This window comes from Marmota monax, unplaced genomic scaffold, assembly GCF_021218885.2.
Source record: "Marmota monax isolate L192 unplaced genomic scaffold, Marmota_monax_Labrador192_F-V1.1 WCK01_AAM20220418_F8-fsc00166, whole genome shotgun sequence".
NCBI classification, from domain to species: Eukaryota; Metazoa; Chordata; class Mammalia; order Rodentia; family Sciuridae; genus Marmota; species Marmota monax.
Genome location: NW_026693344.1, coordinates 58,241 through 71,167, shown reverse-complemented (window position 1 = coordinate 71,167; position 12,927 = coordinate 58,241). Strand labels below are relative to the sequence as shown.

At 36.0% G+C, this 12,927-nt stretch overlaps 1 protein-coding gene across 3 annotated transcripts in view; it reads right to left on the bottom strand.

Moving 5' to 3' along the window:
• Positions 1-12,927, bottom strand: part of A1cf (APOBEC1 complementation factor) — a 75,983-nt gene that overhangs the window by 26,687 nt on the left and 36,369 nt on the right. For all 3 annotated transcript variants that reach the window (XM_046456783.2, XM_046456784.2, XM_046456786.2), the window contains 3 exons: positions 10,571-10,705; positions 8,420-8,550; positions 2,771-3,009 (listed from right to left, as the gene is read on the bottom strand). In XM_046456783.2, the coding sequence (XP_046312739.1) occupies positions 2,771-3,009; positions 8,420-8,550; positions 10,571-10,705 (505 nt within the window). The remainder of the gene's footprint in view (positions 1-2,770; positions 3,010-8,419; positions 8,551-10,570; positions 10,706-12,927) is intronic.

Genomic DNA, 12,927 nt, shown 5'->3' with positions numbered 1-12,927 from the left:
GTATAATTTCCTCAGTATATCTACTCTTTGAGTACAACAGTTATATGTTTTGTTTTATTATTAGAATCTCCCATATCATTTAGAAGAGAGCATTCTGTGTTGTGGATGCTTAATAGATATTTGTGGGTTGAGTGTTCCTATTTACATCCCATGAAGGTGAGTGCCCAATGTCATTAGCTGGTAAATTTATCAGTGGATCATAAGTTTGACTGCACAATTAAGAAAGAAAAAAATTCATGTGATCTGTGCTCATAATTTTTTCTTAAATACCTCTCTTTTCTTTAAAAGTAGACTCCCCATATGGTTGCTAATTACTGAATTCTTTTGTTGCTGATGAATCTACAGTAGAGTAACAGGGAGAGGGCTCTGAATTGGGTAACAATTTTGTTCTTAGGTCTTCCTAGAAGTAAAACCGTTTGCTCTGGCTGGCTTATACCCTATTGGGCCTCATCTTGTTGGTTTGCTGGTAAGGCAGCCCAACTGAAATCCAGTGGAGTGAAGCCAAACTGAGGTCATCTCAAAGGGCTGTAGTTTAGGGGGTCACCTTCTGTTGTGATTAATATAAGAAGTAGAAGGGGAGAAGAAGATAGCCTCTCAACTGTTGGATTCTGGGCAGGGAATCCATAAAGGAAAGGCAGAGTCTTGGCTGGAAGCCTTCACCAGGTGCTTGAGAATTTTGAAGCTCAGCTACTCAGTCTTGCTTGCCTCTAGTAAGCTGAACTTACATATATAGAAGCTGCTTTTGGGGTCAATGTGCTGTTTTCTTTGAAGAGACGTAGAAGTTTTCTGGAGGCTCAGACTTTCCAGGAGCATTGGTTGTCTGGACCCTGAAAACTGTCTTTCACCCACTTAGGACCCTAAGCTCCCAAACTCATTCTGCATATCTGACTTTACCGATAATGAATGGCTGCCTGAATGTGAAATTGATTAACAGGGGCAGGAAAAGTGACACTGTGTTCATCAGGATGTTGGCTGAGTTGAAGAAGGCAGAAATGAGCATAGTGGTGTTGGAAAAAATCAGTCCTGATAGAAAGGAGAGGTTTTGTTGGAAAATAAAAAATATGATTGTAAAGAACAGGTGACATGAATGAAGGGCCTTGAATACCAGGGCCAGAATTTACTCCTTCTCTTATATGCAGCAAATAGTTGGGGAACATTCACGAACTGGCAGGTTACTGACACCATTCAGTCAGCTTCTTCATAGAGACTAAATCTTAACTTTTTGCAAGAATTTGTTTAAAGAATGATAGGATAGCACTAGTCTAGTGGTAATATTCAGGATGGAGTAGGCAGAGTGTGTTTGTGTCAAAGAGAGAGAGGAGAATTGGGAGACTTTGAAAAAATAATCTAAGGTGGGGAATGTATGTATTTAGACTACATTGGTGGCCTGATAACAGGATGAATACAAGGGACTTTTGAATAATAGGAAGGTTAGTGTTGAAAAGAGAAAAACTGAAGAGGATAGCAAAATCATAAGCCCAGGTCACCAAGACACTTGGATCCCACAGCTATGGACCTTTGATTCAATGACTTGATGTTTAAGTAATGAAGAATGAAGTGGTGAAGAAAAACCTCAACACTAAAGATATCTACCTTGCCATCAGATTCAGCAGTTTTTGGAGTTAATTTTTTGTTTACTTTAAGTTGTCTTTGTGAAAATATTATTAAAACATCTTTTCTTAACTCAGAAGCTTTCTTCCAATTTTGAAAATTTCTATAAGGCTAATCCTACAATCAATTGGTGTGTTCTGTTTTTGAGAATGTGTACCAGGGCAGTATAAATCTATATGCTTTTGTTGTTATGTTTTTTGTCCTCTCCCATAATTTTCATAAGAAAAGTTGATTCTTACATGTCCATTCTGTCACTCTTGAAATTCTCTTTAATACTTTACAGTGTAATTTTTTATTGAACATTTTATTTTAAAATTTAATTTAGTTTGATACTTTTTAAATTGTTTGTGTATATTGTATAAAACGAGGGGCTTTGTGATATTTTCATGCATGCTTATAACATACTTTAATTGTACCCATATTATTACCCACTCCAATCCCCCTCCATTTTCAAATAAGCTGAGGTTCATTTTTTTTATTGGCGCATTATAACTATACATAATAGTGGGAAGAGCTCAGGATCTTAAAACACTTTTCCCTAAGTTGATCTGACTAAAATAGGGTCTTGGTGGAGTCTTAAATTCAGGAACTTGTTGTTTTTTCCAGAAGGGGACCTGCCCTGTGACTGGAATACCCAACAAAGGTGCCCTTTTAAGAAGGGATTCTTTTCTCTCATTTAGACCGAAATTATTAGACATCAGGGAGTCATAATAAAAGTACATCACTTAATTGTCATTGAGATTACTTGCAGTTTTATTACGTCTACTTTATAATGGATAATATATTCTATTTTTAATAAGCCTGAAACATAATTTATATGCAAAATAACTGATTGTTATATTTAATTTTTAGAAGATTCTTCACTTTAAAGATTCATTAATAGGATTGCTATAGCTTAAAGTTTTAGACTTCTCCAGTGCATGCAAATTAGACCTAAGGCACAGAATGAATGTTTTCAAACTCCATCTGTGCAAACTTCAGGGAACTGAATCAAGTATGCAATAAATAAGAAAGATGAAAAGTTGAATATACAACATAAGGATGTAAAAGAAAACAAGAAAGAGCAATCACTGCTTTCTTTGCTCAGAGAGCAGGGCAGCAGTCTAAGGCCCGCCGGATGGAGAGGAGAAGCCTGGTGTTTGGGGAGGGGTTTGCTAACCTGGTAACAGTTTCCTCCTGGCCATGGCAGCTGCCCGATGACTTTCATATTCCACAAAGGCAAAGCCCCGGTTTTTGGTTTTATCTGCAGCACTTGGGTAGACGATGACATCAATGACTCCCTCGGTGACCTTTTTCATCTCCGATAAGATTTCTTCTCTTTTTTTGGTTTTCGGGATTCCCCCAACAAACAATCTGCAGTTGTCCACACTGGCACAGACCCCTAAGAGACGCCCATTTCTGCAAAAGAACAGGCATTTTGATTGACAAAGATCATTGTTTTAACATGATGGTTAAGGTTTACTGTGGAGGTTGTAAATGTATGGCCCTGGGCCAGAGAGGTATTTGGTCTTCATAGTGTTAAAACCATTTATGGAGTTTTTGGCTTCTTTTGGGAGATCAGGAGATGTGTCAGTAATTTTTAAAGGGGAAAAATGATGTAAAACTGAGTAGCATCTATTCTTTTTTAGCCCAGAAGTGGATCGATGAGTTGTGTCCATGACATTCTCTGATTGGCCCCTAACGCTGAGGCTGCTACACCTGCCCCACATTCCTCATGTCCCCTGCTTGTCCTGCAGGTGTTTGGGGTACAACTCTTCATGTTCCATTTCTTTTCCAGTCACAGAGAGAAACTATTCCAACACTATAGCTATTAAAAATGGTCCCTTATGCTGTAACATCTTTTACATATTAGCTTATTTGGCTCATACAAAGGAGCCTATGAAATGGGCAGAGTAGGTGTTATTTCCATTTTACAGATGAAGAACTTGAGACTCCAAGAAATTAAGTGATTTGATGAAGCTATTATAGATTTGAAAGAATGAAACTGGCCTCTAGGCCCTCAGATACTGTTTCTTTTGCTGTGAAAAATTGTTTGTTAGCAAAGTGAAGATTACCTTTATGGTCAGAGGAGAGATGGGTTCAACTATTCCAGAGCACATTTGGGAAAATCGTTCGAAAGTCTTAAGTGTGTATATTATTAGACCAAATAATGCCCCTTCTGGGAGTGTGCCCTTAGTAAATAGAGAGGAACGCTAAGCTTTTATGCATAGGTATTCATTGTCATTTAGAGTAACCGCCATATTGGAAGTAAGCAATACTTTATAGTAAGAAACTGATTTAATGCATTTTGATTGAGATATCATTGACTTTGTGACTAGATGTTTTCTCTTTGTACATTATGGTATGTTTCTCATTCCTGGTTCTTGTCCACATAATGCCAGTAGTCATCCATCAGGTCATACAAAAATGCCTTCCCCCTTTGTAAATGTCATTAGGGTGACAGTACTGCTCCTGGCTGGGAATCACTGGTAAAAAAGAGATGGACATTTTTACCAAAAATGCTGTGCAATCATTGAAAGTAGTAACATAGAAGAACACTTATTGATTTAAAATAGTCAGTTTACTATATTATTCTCAGTTAAAAAAAAGTCTGTAAGATAAGTACATGAGAAGGCAATTTTGATTAAAAATGTAAAAAAAATATAGAAAATATAGAAAGGCAATATTGTGTCAACATAGGGGTTATATTTAAGCACTTCTGTTATGGAAGAATTATTTTAACTTTGTACTTTCTAATGTTTCCATGTGTTGTGTATTGGGCCATATAATTTTTAAGTTATTAAAAATGGATATAGGGGGCTGGGGATGTGGCTCAAGTGGTAATGCACTCGCCTGGCATGCGCGGGGCACTGGGTTCGATCCTCAGCACCACATAAAAATTTAAAAAATAGAGATGTTATGTCCACCGAAAACTAAAATAAATAAATAAATTTTTTTGGGCTGGGGATGTGGCTCAAGCGGTAGCGCGCTCGCCTGGCATGCGTGCGGCCCAGGTTCGATCCTCAGCACCACATACAAACAAAGATGTTGTGTCTGCCGATAACCAAAAAATAAATATTAAAATTCTCTCTCTCTCTCTCTCTTTAAAAAAATTTTTTTTAAAAAATGGATATAGTATCCTTAACAGAAACTATTTATTAGCCATGAATAAAAGCTCTCAACCAGGTAAGTGGGAGATTGGTCTAATTTTCTGTGAACTAGTGGCTCTAAGGTGTATGGCAGGGATTCTGACCAGGTTTGGGCCACAGTCTTAGTTGCTTCCTGTGCTTTGCTGAAAAACCAAGGACCGCATATTAGATCCATGACAAATTCATCTCAGAAAGTTGAGCTTTGTCCAAGGAATATGGTGTCTTAGTGGAGGGAAGGTTGATAAAGTAATCTTCCAATTGTTAATTTTTTTAAAAATGAACTTTAAAAAAAGATAAAACCCCTTTCTCTTCTAAGACATTTAATTAGAAATAAAAATGTTTTTAATACTTAGAGGGCTAATCTGGCTATCAGTTACCAGCAGGGGGAGCCTAGAGTTTCTGTTTCCTAATTTTAAATGTATGTGGTTTATTAGGAACCTTCCCAGAATTGCTTGGAGACAGAGTCGTCTTTCAAAAGCTGAGGGCACGACTTTAATGTCTCCAAAAGCCTGGCATCTAGACGCTGTTCAGTGAATATTTGATGAGGAGGAAGATGGTATGACAATGTGGATAAGAGCTATACAAGGTCCTCTCTCTGGCAGGACAGATCCAAGGCAGAGTGGGAGTCGTGAGGGTGGCTCTGGGAACTCTTCAGCTATTTCATATTCTATTGATCTCACTCCCAAATTTGTAAAGTATTTCTGTGCCTTTGCCGTGCTTCTGGCATCCAACTGAAACTTTGACTGCAACATTAGGTACTAATTGTCTTTCCAAATTCTTTGTCACATTTCTCCTTTTTCTCCCTCTTCCTCTCTCATCACCATCATAATTATCAGCAGACTTTTATAGAGCAGCCAAAGTGTGTCAGGTGCTGAGATTTATGTGTATTATCTCATCTATTTTTCATAATACTCCATGAGGCAGGTATATTTTTATCTCCGTTTCACAGGCAAGACACTGAAATTCAGAGGATACTGCTAATTAACAGTGACCATGGTGGAGTGATCATATTAATTTTTTATATCCTATTTTCAAAAGTATTAACATGCCCCAGTGAGTAACAGTGTTTTAAGTAGATACAACAAATTCTATTGATTCCCTACCTGGCCAAATCCACTTGTATCTCAACTCAAAAGCCCTTTTGGGACTAAGTCTTACTATTAGTAAGTCCAAGTTTCATGAAAAACCAAGGAGTTGGGAATCTTTAATCTCTGACATCACATAACTCTAGTATTAAGTTATATACTATATAAAAATATACTATAATACCATATTGCTATATATAGTATACATATGCTTATAATACTATATATACTATATAATACTTAAAGCAATGTATATGTATATTATACATACGTAGACTATAATACTATATGGCAACACATATGTATACTATATGTACTTACTCTAGCTAAAGTTCCTTTGGACAAGCCCTTTGATTTCTTTGAACATCACTCCTATCATTAACACCTGATCTTGCAACACAGAGAATAGCATACACTAAAGTGCTTTGGAAAGGGCTACACAAAAATATAATACTACATAGCAATGGCTATGTAGTATTATAATACTACAAATAAACTATACATAAATTCTAATACTACATAGCATAGCACTTGCTGTTCTTTTCTGCAATAATCTTCTCCTGGGTATAACTGTCAAAATTTGCAATTGCTATGTAGTATTATACTGTATGTGTACATATGCATCACTATATAGTATTAGGGTATATCTTAATATAGTTTTGTGTAGCCCTTTCCAAAGCACTTTAGTGAATGCTATTCTCTGTGTTCCAAGATCAGATGTTAATGATAGAAGTGATATTCAAAGAAATCAAAGGACTTGTCCAAAGGAACCTTAGCTAGACCTAAGGTCTCCTGATTCTTATTTCAAACAATCCCTTACACATTGCACTAAGCTCTTCTGGGTTCAGGAAGGCATGTGTGGGAAGGAAGCCCCCTTTCTGTTTTCTCCAACAGAGAAAACAACTCTGCTCCAAAGTCCAACCTTGGTATTGAAATAGCTAGGACAATAGTAGTTGTCAAATCCCTCTGCTTTTCCTGTGGATAAAGAGTTCAAGAAAAATGACTGAGTAGTTGATTGACTAGAGAATTATAAAGATAATGTATGACTTATTTTGGTTTGTTGAAAGTGGGAGAAAAATACACGTGGGAAATCTTTTCTTTCTGCCTTCATCAGAGTTAATAGTCTATCAATCTTAATGTGCATCTGAATTTCAAAAAGGAAATAGATATGAAAAATTGCACCTAACAGTTGATGACCTGTGCTAATTTTTTTTATCATTTGTTGACTTACTACTGAATCCCAAATACTGGATTAAACATTGCAAAACATGCATAATATACTCACAATAAAACCTATGAATCACATATTATCCCCATTTTATAGGTGAGGAAGTTGAGGCACAGAGAGATAAAAAAGTTACTTGTTGGCACTCTCCAGTGAAGCCTGGACGACCCCAAAGCTGTTGCTGTTTCACTGCTATACTAATCTGCCTCCCAGGTGGCTCAGGGCCTTTTTAAAGAAGGAATTTATGACAGTTTTTCCTTCAAGTAAAGTTTTTAGAACTCATTCAATTATATAAAGTTAGCTGCTTCCATTTTATAAAAACAGGTGATTGGTTGCACAGGATCAATTATATCCTGGAACTCTCCTGTAGTTCCTATCTATATTTGGCTGATTCCCAATTTATACTCCAACTATTACCTCTCTCCTGACTCCACTGAGTTCTGAATGCTCTCTCCCTTTAAATCAAATATCTAGGAGGCCTGTCTCCTAAGCCTCCACAGTGTATTCCAGATGTGAGCCTCTTTGGTCACTTCCACCAATGACCCCTTGTCCACTCATGGTCATCTCTTGTCTAGATCTAGGCTACGTAGGAGCCTTCTGCATCGCTTCTCTCTTTTAGTCTTCACTTTGCTGTAATCTGTTCTTCAACCAACAGCGCGAGTAATATTTTAAAACCATACATCTCATTAAAATCCTCCTATGACTTCCCCTTCCTATTTAGATATTATTCAAATCATCATCACAGAGAGCAAGGTTCTCTAACTGTGTTGCTTACAACATCCTTTCTCTCTTTTCTGGAGGCATGGACTTTCTTCCTGTCCTTCAAACATATCAAGTTTCTCATTTTGGGAAGGTTGCACTTGCTGTTCTTTTCTACAATAATCTTCTTCTGGGCCTGTCAGGGCTGCATCTTTTCATTAAAATCTCAGATCAAAATTTGCTTTCCTAGAGAATATTTTCTTAAATGCACCAAATTAAATTAACCAACTCCTTGCACAACCATATCACATCCCTGGTTGATTTTTTTCATACCATTTTACATAATCTTATATATTTATTTACTATAAAGACAAGGAATTGTACCTTTATGTATTTCCAGTATTTGGAACAGTACCCAGTACATACTTATGAAATTGATAAATTAGTAAATTTCATTTCTTTGAACATACAACAGAACTTGGTTGGGCATATCATGAAGCATTAATATTAAATAAATATTTAACCAGATTTATTTTCACCAAATAACAGATCTAACATTTAATTTCTGGCTTGACTATATTGTGCATATGCCCTATTGGACAAAGTTGATAGAAAAATAGATACAAGTGCATTGTCTGATGCAATTTTAATTTAGAAGATGTCAGTCTTACCTAATTTCATAATTATTAAGTTGCTTGATTGCATTCTTGGCTTCCAATTTATTTGAGAATGTTACAAATGCATATCCTCTATTGTTGCCATTAAAATCCATCATCATTCTCATTTCATAAATTTTACCAATCTATAAGTAATAGAAACAGAAAATTCACATTTATATACTTGTACTTCTAAATAAACATGTGCACATGTGTGCACGCGCGCATACACACCCACTTAATGTTTTCTGAATTCCGCCTCCTGCCAGTGTTTGGTATTTGCATCTCATGAGGAATGGTTTACATATTTTTATGCTTTGTTGAGATTAATTATGTGACTCATGGGAAAAATCAAGTTAAATAAAGAAAATATATACAAGTGGCATTTCAGCCTGAGTTAACCAAATATGTTTTGACAGAGAAAATGACCTTTCATCACACTATTATCTGGAGATTTATGCAATGTTTTAGGAATCTGAAACCTCATTTGTCATCAGAAGTACAATTTCTTAAAAGATTTGTCCATGGCTTCTAATTTAGCTTCTGAGGTCTCCATAGTTTGACCTTTACTTGGTCATACTCTATCACTGATATTTAAAACAAAGACCAGGAACACTCATTTGGGATCTTGCTAAACTATGTGGCTGCAGTATTTCCCCCTGCCATGACATCAGTATAAACACAGGTGAGTTTCAGAGGATGGTCTGGGCAGTGCTGTGATTTTCTCAGTGTGTGGGCTGAAAGCAAATGCTAATCTCAATACAGCTGACATCGGGCTAGTACCTCCATAACAGAAGAGCATTCACTCTGCCCCTGGCTACAGCTCTTCTGCTTGCCCATGTTCTACTCCTTCCTGCACCCCAAGTGTTCTCTAGCCACCCAGACTCAGAAGTTCATTCTCTTGGGGCTGTAACAAGGGTGATCCAAATAGGTGTGGGCATGTGTGCAGAGAAGTGTTATGAAGAGCACAGACCATCATATTAGTGGTTGGTGGCTCCTCTGCTCAGTCTCACGCTGCCCCACTAAAGTACTCAGTGATGAACATTTTTTTTTTCCTTCTGTTCTTACTAGGTAAAAACATGAACATGTTTCATCTGTGTTTCAGATTTTTGAGATGCTCATTTTCAGTTTAAGAATATAAAATTCTTACAGGGTTAGGTGCTCATAATTTGTCTATATGCCAACTGAGATTGTGTGATTTTGAATCTGAGGTTGAATTACACACACATGTATGTGTGTATACACGCACACAATTGATTTTGGCATTCATAAGAAAAATTAAATTCTCATATTTACTAAATTTTCCTGAAATGTAGTTGCTGCTAAAAGCTTCTTAGTAAGTTATTAAAATAAATTTTAATTTTGTATTTTCCCTTTAATCTTGAGTTTACAAAAAAATATAATTTGGAATCAAAACTGAGAAAAATTTATGCCTTAATAGTTACATAATGACATGGAGAAACCCTGTTTTAATCTTACTGATATTCATTTCATTAATAAGAAATTCAGACTTTTAGAAAGAAGAAACTTTTATTCTGAGTTAGTATGTACAGGTGTATGTTTGAGCTATGAAAAACATATACAATGTTGTTATGTGAAAATGCTACACTGATAAAATTATATTAAAATGTCAAGTTGGAGCAATAACTTATTTTTAGATAGACTATTGTAGTAGTTTTCTGGTTTGATAGACACATTGATGTCAGATGGTCATATCAGTGGACGGATTGGGGACAAGATATAAATCTGAGCGCCATCAGCAATGATAGTTTCTATAAGTAACAGGACAGAGAGCTGAGTCAAGGAGGGATAGTCACTAATGGCTAGAAAGGCTTAAACTTTGTCAAAGAATGGCAATTAGAGGAGAAACAAAGCAGGGTGTGAGTGCACACTTGTAATCCCAGCAGCTCAGGAGGCTGAGACAGGAGGATCATGAGTTCAAAGCCAGCCTCAGCAAAAGTGAGGTGCTGTATCTAAATAAAATGCAAAATAGGGCTGGGGATGTGGCTCAGTGGTGGAGTACCCCTGAATTCAATCCCGGTACAAAAAAAAATAAAAGAAGAGAAGCCTTCACTGACCAGGAAGGACATGAGCAAAAGCAATGCAAAGTAAGTAGTATTTTCCTTTTGAAAGATAAGAAGAGTTAAATATTAAATTCGGACTCACTTTTTCACATAATGGGATAAGTTCATCCTCAAAAAGGTCTCGGGGAAGTTTTCCAATAAAGATTTCACAGCCTCTTTCTGGGGGTGCAGCATCCCAACCAGGTGGAGGGCCACCATATTTTCTTTGTCCATTTTCCTGCAAATTCAGGGGGATGTATATGAAGGAGAGAAGAAAACAATAAAATCTTTAGTTTCATTTCCTTAATTTCATTTTAAAAAATCATTCACAATAAGGAACATATTTATCATTCTCAGGTAATAATATTTGACTGGTTGGAGGGCAAAAGGTAAAGTTTCTCTCTTTTTTAAAAAAATATTTAATTTTTTTGGTTGCAGTTGGACACAATACTTCTATTTCATTTATTTATTTTTATGTGGTGCTAAGAATCGAACCCAGGGTCCCGTATGTGCGAGGCGAGCACTCTACTGCTGAGCCACGACCCAGCCCCTGAAGTCTCTTTTATGTGAATTATAATACCATGGTTTGTGTTCAGAGATTTGCTTGAGATAAGCATTGTTAAAAATTGTAAAGTGCTGGAAAAATACATTTAAAAATTATTATGGCAAGAATATCTAGCATTGATATCTTAACAAATTAAGGAATTATTATTTTTTCCTATTGTTATGTACTCACCAAAAATCTGATTACCAAATGAGCTGACTATATTCAGGACTCTGATTTAACATTAATGGCTATGTAGGGTGGTAGCAAAGGTCCTGGAATTACTTCTTGGCTCCACTGCTCACTGGGTGTGGAACCTTCACAAATGACTTAACTCCTCTAGACCTCAGTTTTCTTATATGTAAGATGGAGGTAATATCAGCTTTGGGTTGGAGGAGACAATTCATCAATATGCATGATATGACTGTGATATGTGCTTAACAGTTATTAATTCTTTTTTGCCTTCTTGGATTTGGGTCACTTCCTAACTTAAGATTTACATTTGGAGAGGTGCATTGACTAATTTGGAGGGTAGCTAGTGAGGGATTTGAATCTATTTTCAAAGCTGATAAGATCCTAAGAAGTTTTTACTAATGTTGGCTCTTTATGTGGTGAATAATGATATTCTCAGCTCAAACTGAATTAACTACTACTACTTCTTTTAAAATTTATTTTGGGGAGGAGTAATGATGGTGTTTTTCTGCAGTGCTATCTTTGTTTTAATAGAGGTTAAAGACCAAAGGAAAGTATGGGCCTAATCCACTGCTATTGATCTTTAATAGTTCATTTGCTGGTGAAAGATAAACAAATTACTTTGCACTTTGGCACAGTTAGAGCTCAGGTCATTACATTTTATTGTGATTTTTGGAAAAAGGAAAATATAAGGGACCAAATGTCAGCATTCTACTAACTTCACAATTAATATTTTAGGATGTTTTATGCTATACGATGATACATGTTGTTGGAGAAAAAAATAGTAATGTATAAAATAAAAAGAAAAATGCCTCAATATATCATTTTATTCCCCATGAGAAGTAGTTACTATTAAAAACTTCAGTCTGCTTTTCCAAATATTTTTCTATCTATACTTTTAAATTATGTTAGTTTTTTAAAGACATTGTTTTTTGTGATAGCTGTTGTGTCCCCAAGTCACTCTGAGATTGCAACATATTGCCTTTCTAAAAAAACAAAAATTTCTGAAATTCTAAATATATCAAACCTTAAGAAATTTGGAAAAGGGATTTTCAGAGGGTTGCTATAAGGATTAAACATAGCAATCTACTGTAAGTACCTATTAGATAAACTATTAATTGTGACAAGACCCCTGAAATATGATCTTATTCACTGAATAAATATCTATTGAGGGCTGGGGATGTGGCTCAAGCGGTAGCGCACTTGCCTGGCAAGTGTGCGGCCCGGGTTCGATCCTCAGCACCACATACAAAGGTGTTGTGACCGCCGAAAACTAAAAAAATAAATATTAAAAAAAAACTCTCTCTCTCTCTCTCTCTCTCTCTCTCTCTCTTTAAAAAATATCTATTGAATTAAAAAATTAGTGTAAAACAGTTTTTAGTATCTCTGTTAAACATTTACACCAACTTGACTCTTTCTTAATTATTAATAAGTACCGGGAATTGAACTCAGGGACATTTAAACACTGAGCCACATCCCAACGCTTTTTAAATTTTTTTTTTTTTTAATTTTGAGACAGGGTCTCTAAATTGCTTAGGGCTTCACTAAGTTGCTCAGGCTGACTTTGAACTGGCAATCCTCCTGCCTCAACCACACCTGGCTTTCTTAATTACTTTGTAAAGTTTGCACAAAGGCTGTTTGGATCACAGAATTTACATGATGTCTGTGGTTGAGACCCTTTTTAGATTCTTGATAATATAACCATCTTGCTTTAAATAATATGA